Source organism: Lonchura striata, chromosome 13 (assembly GCF_046129695.1).
Source record: "Lonchura striata isolate bLonStr1 chromosome 13, bLonStr1.mat, whole genome shotgun sequence".
NCBI classification, from domain to species: Eukaryota; Metazoa; Chordata; class Aves; order Passeriformes; family Estrildidae; genus Lonchura; species Lonchura striata.
The window spans coordinates 15,981,036-15,994,354 of NC_134615.1; the positions used below are offsets into that span (position 1 = coordinate 15,981,036).

The window sequence follows — 13,319 nt, forward strand, 5'->3', positions numbered from 1 at the left end:
AATACAGCTGTTAAATTGGTAGTTCATTGTAAATTTAGTTCTATGCCCAAGATAAAAGTTCAGAGCATTGTAAACTTTATCCATCTGCTTTTCAGCTCTAAGGGTTTGTTGTGTGAGGGAGGAAAAATCCTATACAACCTTCACTTCTATCACTGGTGCCAAATTATTCCTTCTTCCCTGCAGTCAGGGCAGCTGGCTTGGTGCTGCACATCATGCATGTAGTTGAGAATTAAGGTCGGGAATTCTGCAGTAGTGCTGAAAACAAGGTGGAGGGATAAGAAGGTGCTTCAGTGCTTCTGAGCTGTTGTATCTGATGTGCTTTGGCCTCATCCACTTGATAGCAACAAAAATACCAACTAACTTGAGACCTTAGAATCCTGCCTACATAATGCTCTGGCCAGTTTATTCAATTTATGTGTGTAAGAAAGTGTTGGGTTTGAGGTCCTATTCACACATCTTTCTAATATTAAGTCACCTGACTTGAAGCAATCCCAGCAGTTTATGCACACAGAGTATTCCCCTTCCATGCAGGCTGTGTGAGTCTCTGCCCCAGCAAAATCATAATATTCTTCTTCCTCTTGCAGTGACTCTTGCAAGTTTGTAAAGAACACATCCAGTTAAGGTTTGACTGTAAGGTTCTGTTTGACCACTATCAGAGATGTATAAAATGCTTTTTTTTTATAATTATTTTTAGTTAAAATATCCCAAGAATTATTGTTATTATTCCAATTATTTTAGTGAAAATATCACAAGATTTTTTGATAGATAGTACTCTTCTCAGCTGCCTGCATCTCTTAGAAGCTGAGGCTGGGCATAATCAAGAGCAAGTTGCAGGAAATCCTGTGTTCCTCCCAGGCAATCTGTGGTCTCTCCTCATGACTGCAAGTTTTCTATTGGATAAATAGTACTAGCTTGTATTTTCTCCAGTTCTCTGATGCTTTTTTCTTGCCTGTGTTTTGTGATGTTAGGGCCTTGACCCTGAGATTTTCCTGGATAGTGTTTAGGTGCAGACTTTGAAAGAAGGAGGATAAAATTGTAACTGTGCTTTTGATTTAGTTTGGCTCAGGGCCAGTGACAAAGATCATTAACTAAGTATCAAGATGTTAAGAGCTTGTAGACCATTTGATGTTGGTGTGCAGTTGCCTTCTCAGCAACCTCTTTTTTTCCCCCCCTTCAAATTGTCAGCTGAAAATGTTTTCCTGCCAAATGATGATACCAGTCTGCCTTCCATCAGTCTTTGGAAGGAAATCCACAGCTTGATGGAAAATGAAGTGAGGCATGGGCATCCTTGGAGTTAAGGTCCAGAAGCTACCCTTGTCCCAAAACTGAGATTTACCCAAATTCTCTTCCCCTGGCCCAGCAGACACCTCTCAAATGAATGTTCAGATGACATGGACTGTGTCCACATTTGATTTTGTAACATAGTGCTAAATATGCTAAATGATGTTTCCTTATTAATAAGAGAATTTTTTTTCTGCAACTTTTGTCAGAATACTTGTTTCACAGGAAGAAAAGGCTTGATGCAACTATATTTACCTATGAGAACTGAAAGTATATAGAAGCCATAAAGGTAGTGCTGGGATATCAGCTTTGGGTTGGCACACCTGGTCTCTAAATCTTTGGAATATTTTTGTTTTCATCTTTCACTTACACTATGACTTCTCCTGAGTAGTTAAAACATTGTGTTCTGCATTCATTTTATACTTTAGACACACACACACAAACACACACACACACTAAAAAAATGTGTACTACAGACCCTGACTTCCAAAATCTTGAGCAGGCATCCCCGAGGAAATGTTATTTCTTGGGACATCAGAACAGGACATTTTATCCTGTGTTTTAATAAAGCTTTTTTGTCCTCTCCAGGCAATTAAAAAAATTGGTTTAAACTTTGTAGATAGGCACACTATCTTAGGACATTGATTCAGATTTCAGTTGTAAATAGTATTCATGAAAAGACAAAAAATGTGTGTGTTTGGTACTGTCAGCCTTATGGAATGAGGCTACCATCAAAGCTGAAGATAGATCAAAAATACAGTAGGCATATCACATTTTAGCTGTTCTGTTCTGTAAATTGGTCTGTAAGTAGTCCAAGCTCACGGCTGACCTTCACTGTGTAACTGGTCTCATCCAATGTTCCTGGGCTACTTCGTAATGATAATTAGGGTCCAGCAGTGCTGGAGTTGGCAGGACAAGCTCTTAAAATAAAACACTGCAGAGCAGAGTTCATACATCATGATGTTGTTACTGGCATAGAATTACCACACGGAGAGATTGTAAGTAGTCTCATTTATGTCTTTAACATTTGTTTTCCTGTCCACAATTCCTTTCTTCCAGCTTCAAACCCTGATTCAGGAAACGGACCCCGGTGCCGATTATCGCATCGACCGCGCGCTGAACGAGGCTTGTGAGTCAGTGATACAGACAGCCTGCAAGCACATACGGTCTGGAGACCCCATGTAGGTGCCTCTCAGTCACACTGGGGCTTTTTTCCCTCTTGGGCATCCATGAACCAGTAGAGAGACAAAAATCTGTCCTACAGGGCTGCACTGAGATGTCTCCGTTCTTGCTGTACAAGCAAGCCAGTATTTTTATAGGACTGGTTTAGCACTGGTGAAGGATGTAGTTTTCACAGAAACTTAGACTTGTGTTTGTAACATTTTATATGCTAATTTTTCTAACTACATACGTCTCAAGCAATATCACAAAGTGACAAAACTAGAAATGCCAGGTAAGCAAACCCATACTGCAGAGACAAGTGTCTCCTTTGTCTTAAGGTCTGATAATATATTCTCCCCTGGGCCAGATTGTCTATAGAATACTCCTTAGGATTTTGTTGTGTATAAGACTCGCTGAGATAACTAAAACAATGGAACACAACAAATACAAATCTGCTATACACTTGTTTTAGATGTAATCTTTTTGAAGGAAGAGAAAGATCTTCACTGAGTTTGAGCATCTTATCTGTGGGCCACTGGACGACTGATTTGGCAACACCAGCTGTTACAGGGAAACTCAGCATGGTTTTAACAGTCTGTGGCCTGTTTTTTTCTTCTGTTTGTAGGATTCTGTCTTGCCTGATGGAGCACTTGTATACTGAGAAAATGGTAGAAGACTGTGAGCATAGGCTCCTCGAGCTCCAGTATTTTATATCTCGTGACTGGAAGTGAGTACTGTAAAACAAGACTTATCTTCACTTGATGTTTGTATTAAGTGTTTGTGTGCATTAGTAGTTCCTTGTAAAACAGTATAGCTTGTGGTTGTTCAGAAGAGGACTTTCAAGTACACCAGGTTAGTAGGGTGTTAATACTTGTGTAGAACACTAAAAGCAAAAGCTGCTTAGAAAAGGTGTGATGTCACTTAAATCAAGTACTCTTTTAGAAGTGATGCAGCCTTAAAAAGTTCCCAAGATTGAGCTCTAAAATTTGTTACATCTTTATAATTAAAGAATTCTGTCTGACCATGTTGTAGCCGAAGGTCACTTTGTAGGTGGCAGCCAGGTGTATCTACTCCAAGTACTACAGTACGGAACTTCAGGAAACCAAGTTTTTAAATATAACAAAGACTCACTGTGTGAGAAGCTTCCTGCTTCCATTTCTGCCTTTTTCAAATTCTCTAAGTGTGATTACAGCCTGTAGAGCAGATGTAATATACTTCAGAGCACTACTTTTCCATCTTTCTCATCCAGAGATGGCAATGCTTTGTTTTAAATACATACAAAGCCCCTTGTGTCAGTGTTGGTTAGGATGAGGAGAGAATAAATTTGATAAACATGACCAGTGAGGAAAGAATAAGTGTTTGGCTTGTCTTCTAAAGAAGATTGAGAGGTGAGGAAATAAAGTACATTAAATGGGGTTACTTCAAGAAATTGAATAATTGCTCTCAGTGGCCACAAAGAGTGTAAGACAAGAAGTCCTGGGCTTTGATTACTGCAAGGAGTATTTAAATCAAACTTTAAGAAAATCTTGACTCGCAGCAAGTTGTGTATTTAAGGACAGCATTGCTAGTAGCTGAGAGCTGATGTGCTCTGTGAACCTTCTGCTTTTAAAGATAGGGCTTCATGGAGCAGGGAGTTTAAGGTTTTTTGGCTGTGATTGTCATCTCAATAATTATCTCCATAGGTAGACAAGAATACTTAATTTTCCCCCCCTTTCTGTTTGTCTTCATTACTGGGTCTCCTGCCTGTACTGTTTCCAGCAGGTAATTCATTGTTTGAGTCAAACTTAAGTGATTGGAAGAAGGAAGACTGATTATTTGCATTTTCCTTGGAGTAAGAATAATTGTAATTCATAATGCAAGCTGGGCAGCATTACCTTATCTTTGTTTAACTACTGTTCCCCAGAACTGGCTTATGAATCTATTGCACTGACTGGTGCCTCAGACAGATGCACACAATAGAAGGGGTTTTGTTGATACCTTTATCATTATGTATATATTGGTGTCCACTGAAATCACTTGATGTTTTTTTCCTATAGTGTTTTATAAATAAGAAATTTCCGTTTTGAAAGCCTAGCAATATCTCACCTAGCAATATCTCACCTAGCTTTCTTGTAATTAGACATCATCTTAAGAGATCTGCACTTACATGCAAAGCAGGGGGCACTGAGTTTGCACTTGGCTCAAATCCAGGACAGACAGAATCAATCCAACTCAGATTCTTATGGAATTGGTGTTTCAGAATGGCAGCAGTACAAAGTAAGTGTAAGATATTACACAAGGAAAATGTGGTATGTACCTGCCTTTCTGCTCCTTCAGGGCATCAAGGAGATGATTTCTTTACTCGTGTCAACATTTGGCTGGCATACTGCAGAAGAAAATGGGAGGTGCTTCAAGAAGTGTTGAAAATTTGATCTGTAATTAAAGATTTTGGTGTTATTTAGGGAGTTGATTCCAAATTGAGTTAAGGCCACCTGTTGGTTCAGTTGGTCAGACACTGCTGCTGAGTGGTGTCCTGGTGATGCCTGAAACTTGAAGTGGATTTTCTGCCTCCAAAGCATTTTGGGATATGAAAAATATTCCATGTTTGAATGATGTGCCAGTGATAACTCCTTTTTTTGTTTGCAGATTGGACACAGTCCTTTACCGCAAGTGCCAGGGAGATGCCTCCCGCCTCTGCCATACCCATGGCTGGAATGAGACCAGTGAGGTGATTCCTGCAGGGGCTGTTTTCTCCTGCTTGTACAGGCATGCATATCGCACAGAGGAGCAGGGAAGGAGGGTGAGTGCTAATGGACAACTGGGTGCTTGTTCATCTGTGGTAGAAGGGTTACACACGTGTTTGGAAGTTTGACACGCAATGCTAAAACTGCCAGAACTCAGACAAGCTACTTGAAATCATTTATTGTAGATGGTAGTTGCATGCTTTGGGTGCCTAGCTCTTCCTCAAGGGTGCCCTGAAGTTCTAGGTGGTTGTTCTGGTAAGGCAAAGTAGGCCCAGCAGGATGACTGACCCGTGTCACAGGCCTGTGGAGAGAACTGTGAGCTGACACCAATTTCATTTCTGTTGAAACCAGTACGAGTCCTCCCTCATGTCTTTCCAAAGAGGAATGTGATTCCTTGCAGATAGCCAGAATAGATGCAAAATTGGTTTTATGCAGAAAGGAGTTTCAAGATCACCTTTCTTCGGCTGTTTCTAATTAAGTTTTGATTTGTGCCCAGCTTCAGATTATATTTCATTGAGTTCTTCCTATGGATATAATGCAGTTCCAGTTCTTTGGAGCATGCTGTACTGGTAAATGTGCTTATGCTGTCTTTAAAGAAGACAGTGGGGATCTGACTTGCTGCCCTGCAGTCTGGAGATCCACCATAATCGCATTTGTGGTTAAGAGCTGCTCTTTTCAAGTTTGCTGCCCTCTCGTGCCTTCAGCAAGGCACTCAGATGAAAGCACCTGGGTACTCAGTTCCATTTCTTTTGGCACTGTAGTGTACACAGTCCCTAGGAGTTGATAGGTTTATACAATAGCCCAGTTTAAAAATTAATTTCCACAGCTTGATTTAGAAGGTCTTTTGTGGCAGAGGTCAAGTATTGATTGAAAGCATCTCTTCTAGGAATAATTTTTTAAAATGCAGTTTCTTAGTCTGCTGAGTTGAGACTTTTTCATTCAATTTTATATTAGTGCCGACCAAAGAAATCAATAGCCACCTTGCAAATAATCTATCAGAGAGAGAAGAGGTTTTTAAATGTGTTTTTCTTTTGGAAAGTAGGCTAGGGGAGCAACTGTCATTTTGAAATTTAGTCTTGGAAGCAAACTCATGGGAGGTTTTACCTGTATTTGTTTCCAGTGCTGTTGACAGAATGCTAGCTAACTTCCAGTGGTTTGGATTTTTAAATGTATGAAGTTTTAAGCTTCAACTGGTGCATTTGAGGTCAGATAAGCACCACACCAGTATCCCTTGGTTTCCTACAGTTTGTTTCTTTCTGCCTTGCAAGTGCTGACTCTGATGTGCTGCAGTGGGGATTGCTGAGCAGAAATTACAGCTGGACTATGTTGCCTTATTCTGGGCTTCCCATTTGGTATTAAGGGCATGAGCTACTTTGACTTTCTTCTCCAGAATCAGTCTGTAGCCTTGAGTGAAGGTGTGGCTGGTAGCCTGGGGACCTGATCTGACATATCTTTCATAAAGCGAAGTAGAGGTTTAAAAATATAAAATGAAACTTAATGGAATGAGAGGAGGCCCTATCTAAACTAAATGACAGAGCTCCAAGCTCCTTTGGAACCCTCATTTCTTGTAGGTGACCTGACAGGCCTGTGCTGAGCAGTGCAGGACTTCTATGCCTTCTGGGATTGATGATGGCATTTGTGGTCACTCTCAGAACCTTACCTGACAGCATCATGTTTGTGTGGATTTAGGGACCCCATATGCCAAACACTCCCTGTTCTCTTTGCAGCTATCACGAGAGTGTAGAGCAGAGGTCCAGAGGATCCTCCATCAGCGAGCCATGGATGTGAAGCTGGACCCAACCCTCCAGAACAAGTGCATGATTGACCTGGGGAAGTGGTGCAGTGAAAAAACAGAGACAGGGCAGGTACTGTATTACACAATATTACTGCTACTTTGTTTGCAAAGCTGGATGGGTGAGAAGGAATAAAGGGGTTAAAAGGATGTCTTGATAGTGGAGAACGTGTTAAAAAATAGTGCAGTTTGAAACAGAATCTGCACCAGACTGAGACAGGTGGTGCAAAAAAGCTTTGTGTGTTCAGATGTTAGTGGAATGAGAAGAGAGAAAGGGATAGTTTGCAGAAAGGGCTTTAAAGAAGCAACCTTACCCTCAACCTCTTATTTGTAATATTCTATTACAAGCTCAATATGTCCCACATAAACGTTATCCCATTTCCATTTGGCAAATACTGACATGCTTCCTGTGTTTATACAGAACTGAACTAACATCTGCAGCTACTTAACAAAGTTTCAGCAAATACTTTGATGTTAAATTGCTGTACCTCGAGGGCTGTAGTGAAGAGACCATTCTGCAGCAGATGATGTAGACACCACTGTCTTTCTGAAGTGCCTTTTACAGGCTGGGTAACTAAGCTCTCTTCAAGGTTATGGAAAGGGCAAATTAAATGGGATATTCCAGAAGTGAAAGCACATCATACAGCTTTTAAGAACAAGTGGTAAGGTAACATCCTAGACCAACATTTTCAGTCATTACTATATATGTGTGTTCTGAGACTGCTAGTAGAGGAGTGGGATTAAATGAGATTTAGAACTTTACAAAAAGGAGGGCAGTTTTGCATGTGTAACAATGTTTTAAGCCTAGAATTTCAACTTGGGTTCTTGGATCAGACACTAAAATGTCTGTTTCTGTAAGGAGCTGGAATGCCTTCAGGACCATCTTGATGACTTGGTGTCTGATTGCAGAGACGTAGTGGGAAACCTCACTGAGCTGGAGTCTGAGGTGAGTGGATTTCAGCCTGGGGTAAAGGGAATAGGTGAGCATGTCTAGTTAAACATGCCATTTTAATAATGATGAAGAAACATGAGGTTAGAGGAGCTGTAGAAATGCAGCTTGGATCTGGCATCAAAATACATCCTTTTTACCCCATACAATGGAGGTTTTCCTGAAAGTTCTTGAGGAAGAGAAATGAACAACAGTTCAGGATTTTAGACTCTTGATGGTGTATCTCCTGCTTTAAAGATCACTTACAGTACTAAAACTAAGATTTGCACAGGAACCCAGTTAACTTTAACACAAGTCAAGATATGTGACGGGACTTGAGATTTTGGTCTTGCCTGCAAGTAGTTTTGAGTACTGTATTGCAGCTTCCCTCCCAGTCACAAAAATTTTGCAAGCAATAACCACCAGATACATCAGTAGAGATTTCCAGTGATGTTGGCAGCTTTACTTCTTTTATGAAGCTGCATATTTGACGGTTGAGACCCAGAATGTTCCCCATATCTCTTAAAATTTACATTGTGCCCTAGGGAAAGTTCCCTTCCAGTAGTTAGAAACTTGGTTTTATCACAACCATGCCAAATCTTCAACTCCTGCCTAGGTATAAGATGATTTCTAATGCTCTAGCACCTAGTTTGGAGGAGAATGACTGAATTATCCAAGCCAGGAGTTTCTGTGGAGACCAGGCTCTTCCCTTAAGCTGGAAGACTTGACTTGCATTTGCTGTGTTGGCAAGATTGAACCCTGGGATTTCCAGAGCTAAAGGACAAAGTTGTCTGGATTCCTTTTTTCAAAGCCCTCTAAACTGGGTTGAGTTTGAGTTATCACAGTTTTTTTTCAGAGTCTTTTTCTCTTGAGCATTCACTGTGAAAATGAAAAACTGTATTTTCTGCAGGACATTCAAATTGAAGCCTTGCTGATGAGAGCATGTGAGCCCATTATCCAGACATTCTGTCATGTGAGTACACTGTAATGGTGTGAATATCTTTGATGGAAAACTCATTGGGAAATTTAGAGAGTTTTAGTATTAGTTCTTGCTACACCTCAAAAGTAAAATCAGAGGTAACAATTTCCAAAAGTCTTCAGTTAAAATACCACCCTGAAATAAAAACTCTCAGTTCTACCTAATGTTTCTGCTGTTGTCCAAGCCCTAGCATAAAAGCTAGTTTGAAGACGAGAATTGCTCAGTAGTTGGCAAAAATCACTCTTTACAGTGAGTTAAATACTAGACTTTTTCCTTCTCCTTTACATGCAGGCATGTATATTGTACTCTGTGCAGCTGCTCAGCAACACTGAAATAACTTCACTGGTGTAGGGCTGAGTAGTTAAAGTGCAGTGAAGGCACCTAATTATAACCTGTCGTGTAAGCACTGAGTCTTTGCAGAGTGTTCTCCTGAGTCTGAAGTGTGTGTATGTTTCTGAGATGGTTCTTCCCTGAACTGTACAAACATAGTTGTGTGCTGCAGCTCAAGCATGGTCAGTTAATAGTGAGCTCACCATGGAGAGTGGAGCTGTAAATTCCATATTTCCTGGTCACAGTGGGCTAAAAGAGTATAAAACCTATGACTTGTAAAAGTAGTTAATTTTTATGCTTTTCATCTCTTCTTCAGGAGGTTGCAGATAACCAGATTGATTCTGGGGACCTGATGGAGTGTCTAATACAGAACAAACACCAGAAGGAAATGAATGAAAAATGTGCAATTGGTGTTACTCATTTCCAGCTGGTGAGCAACGCTTTTTTCTGCTATCAGTGGAAGCCTGTTCTGTTCTTTCAGGGTGTTGCTGGGAATTAGCTAATTATGAAATTAGTCTCTTCTTTGAAATTGTTTTTTCACTGTATTTAAAGAGCTCTTGTGAATTCAGACAGTTGTATTTGCATGCCTGGTCATAAATGGTCACTTCTAGGGATGATTTCTTTCCAGCCCTTCCTTCCTCCCTGGCATTTGGTAGACAGGGTCCCAACTTCTTCAGCAGGGCAGCATTCCACTTGCTTCCACATTACTAAGTTTGAATGAACAGATGTGCTAATAGTGTGATTCAACATGTGATCTTTTGGCCAGCACTTTGCGGGTTTTTTTTTTTTTTTTTGTGGGTTTTTTTGTTGTTGTTGTGTTTTTTTGTTTTTTTTTTTTGTTTTTTTTTTTTTTTTTTTTTTTTTTTTTTTTTTTTTTTTGTTAAACTCTGGATAACCAAAGTTGTTTTCCTCTTCATTTCTTTCTTGCAGGTTCAAATGAAAGATTTTAGGTTCTCATACAAGTTCAAAATGGCTTGCAAGGAGGATGTGCTGAAACTGTGCCCGAACATCAAAAAAAAGTATGCAGTGCCTGCTCAAACAGCAATCTGGTTGTATAAATATGTAATTAAGTGACAGTGTATTTCATGATAGGACAGCAAATGCTGGACTTTCTTTAAAGGCTGATTAGTTTGTATGTGTTCCCTTAGTGACTGTGTTCTGCAGATTCTTAAGGTAGAGACCTGCCTCTTAAAATTACTTTTGCTTTACTTCTGGACAGAAGCCTGTCCTCTTTGTTTTACTTGCTGTGAAATTAGCCAATTATTACAATTAGTGGATTGCATGTCCCAGAACGTCTTAGAGTCTTGCTAGATTCATTGTCTTCTAAGAGGCAGGCTACTGTTCTAGTTGCTGTTCTGGGAAGGGGAAATATCCCACTTGTTTTATCTGGTTTAGTCACTGCAGTCTAAGGGATTTTTTTTAATGTCCTACTGCAATAGTGTAAGGCTGAATTACACACAAGGTCAGTCCTGTTTGTGGGTAGCAAGACTATTTGCATTTTATGAGGTAAATGCCCTTCCTATAGTGTAAAAGGATTGCTTGCAATGCTATGTAGGTATTCACCATCATCTATTTTTGAGATGAAGCAAAGCTTTTCTAAAGTGCTGACATGACTTAAGAGCAGAAGTCTTGCTGGGCAGAGGGGTTGGTGGCATTTTTAATGTCTTCCTGTCTGCTGATTTAGACTCCAATTTAGATTTTAACTGTGATGCAGTTACTCTACATAGAATTGTACCCAGAAGTAAGCAGAAATGCACAAGAATTTTATACTGTGTTTGGATTATTGGAGTCAGTTTCTCTGGTGTGGCAATCCAATATCAACCTTGGCTGGTGTTAGTGAAGGGTGTATGAATAAAAAGCTGTTTTCTTTTCTGCAGGGTGGATGTAGTGATCTGTCTGAGCACAACTGTGCGCAATGATACTTTGCAGGATGCCAAGGAGCACAGGGTCTCTCTGAAGTGCCGCAAACAGCTGCGTGTTGAGGAGCTGGAGATGGTAAACATGCCTGAAACTCTTGTTCTCCCCACTCTTGTAGTGAGGGCCTTCAGTTAAAGCTTCCTGGTTTGTCCACCTTTGGGGAAAAAAAAGGGAGCTTGTTTGTAAGATGTACCTTAATTATTTTTTCCCCTTTTCTTACAAGTGCTCAACTGCCCTTCATGGTGAAGGTACTGACTGTTTTAATGCCTTAAATATAATCTCATGAAGGCTAAGGCAAGCTAAATGGTCATTGGAATTTCAGCTAGAAGTGATTATGTTTAGTGTTAGACAGCAACGTGCTGCACATTCTGATGTCCTTAACATCCTCTAGGAGAGAACAAAGGCTCCATTTTACAGACTGAGGAAACAAGGACAGTTGAAGCAACTCGACTCCAGCTGCTTCAAGTTGCTCAGTGGATAAATAGGAGTAGTGTTTGTTCTGGTAGGCAAAGCTGCCTCTCAACTTCCTGCTGCAGTGCTTGCACTAATAAACTCTTAAGGTCTTTGTCCTCTAGATACTATTTAAATGTCAAAGCTTCACCTTAAGTAGGTCCATATCAGAAGAGGCAGCACTCCTGCCTTTGTATGGAAGAATTCAGATGTTGGGCATCACCAAAACCAGGAAACCTCATTCACATCCTCCAGATCACCTACTAGATGGGTGGCTGTTAATATGTTCTTTAGCTTTCATGTGGAAAGATTTTAGTTGTCTTGGACAGTTGTGATTATGACCTTTTAGAAGAAGCATTGGAAGCAACTTGCTAGCTCTATAATTTGATTTCAACTCTTTCTTCAGTCTAAAAAGCTGAGAGATTGCTGCAGGGAATTCCAAAGTTGATTTCCTAGCACCACTTCTCACTCCCAAGACCCTTATATTCAAAGAAACTGAATGCCTATTGTGAGGGTTGCTTACTTTTTGTGAGTAGAGGTCTTCAGTTAGGAGGTTAAAAAAGTGAAATAGTCTTGAGTCCTACTTTAAGACTCATGTTGTAATTTTTCCTGCAGACTGAGGATATCAGACTTGAACCAGAACTGTATGAGGCTTGTAAAAGTGACATCAAGAATTATTGCCAGAACGTGCCCTATGGCAATGCTCAGGTAATGGAATTTATTAATAATTTACAATTTAATTTGTACTTTCATTTCAGAAAAATTTTGAAGAACACTTTTGCTTGTGTAAGTGCAGCTTGAGATTTTCATTTTGAAATTGGTCAAATATTTTCATAGTACTTTGGAATGTTAATTTCTTTTCCACTGGCTCACAAGCATTAATACTGGGTGAATGCAATGCTGTGAACCCTTCATTCTTCAGTTTATGCTGGTTTCAAGCTATTAGCAGCTGTTTACTGCAAATGTTGCTAAAGATTTTGTAGGCATAATGTCTGCAGGATGAGATTTGTGGTTCTGGAATAAGTCCAAGAGACCCTCTTCATCTCATTACATCTTTGTGAGAAAAGATGAGTTTAAAGCAAGTCCTGCAAATAAGCATTGGTCATGACTTTGATAAAATCTTAGCATTGGGAACTTAACTGCCCAAATGAGATTAAGGTGGTCATTAGGGGAGCACATGGCTGTGTATGATAGAATTATATCAACAGAGTGTCTATTATGCCTGTAATATTGTGTTGTAGATTATTGAATGCCTGAAAGAAATCAAGAAGCAATTGAGTACACGGTGCCACCAGAAGGTGTTTAAACTGCAGGAGACAGAGATGATGGACCCAGAGCTGGACTACACACTCATGAGGGTCTGCAAGCAGATGATCAAGGTAATGGTAATGTGCTCATTTAAGAGGGTGAGTTGGGATATAAGAGCTTTGAGCTTCCCATAAAGGCTTGTTACAACATTCCTGTGCTTTTTTCAGAAATAGGATTATATTTTTGCAAAGTAATCTGTTTCTTAACTCTGAATCAGGCTGAGGTTTCTTCAGGGCTCTTCCCTTTCAACTTCCTGATCAAAGCCTGTGCACTAATAAATTTGTCTTCCCAAATGCCATCAGAACTGATGAGGAAAACTGTGCTGAGGCTCCTAATACAGTTCTCGTCCAGTCAGTTTGGATTTGGACTGGCTTTTAGCAAGGGTGAAGAAGTTATGATTACAGAGAAGAGTAAAATCTTCAGTTCACTGCTGACCTGGTGCACACAGAC

General features: G+C 40.1%; 1 protein-coding gene across 1 annotated transcript in view; it reads left to right on the top strand.

Annotated features, from left to right (window-relative positions):
* GLG1 (golgi glycoprotein 1) overlaps positions 1-13,319 on the top strand; it is an 82,703-nt gene that overhangs the window by 59,166 nt on the left and 10,218 nt on the right. Inside the window, exons 9-19 of the mRNA XM_021541087.2 lie at positions 2,341-2,462; positions 3,068-3,169; positions 5,068-5,221; positions 6,893-7,030; positions 7,817-7,903; positions 8,796-8,858; positions 9,511-9,624; positions 10,125-10,213; positions 11,072-11,189; positions 12,177-12,269; positions 12,803-12,940. Of these exons, the coding sequence (XP_021396762.1) occupies positions 2,341-2,462; positions 3,068-3,169; positions 5,068-5,221; positions 6,893-7,030; positions 7,817-7,903; positions 8,796-8,858; positions 9,511-9,624; positions 10,125-10,213; positions 11,072-11,189; positions 12,177-12,269; positions 12,803-12,940 (1,218 nt within the window). The remainder of the gene's footprint in view (positions 1-2,340; positions 2,463-3,067; positions 3,170-5,067; positions 5,222-6,892; positions 7,031-7,816; positions 7,904-8,795; positions 8,859-9,510; positions 9,625-10,124; positions 10,214-11,071; positions 11,190-12,176; positions 12,270-12,802; positions 12,941-13,319) is intronic.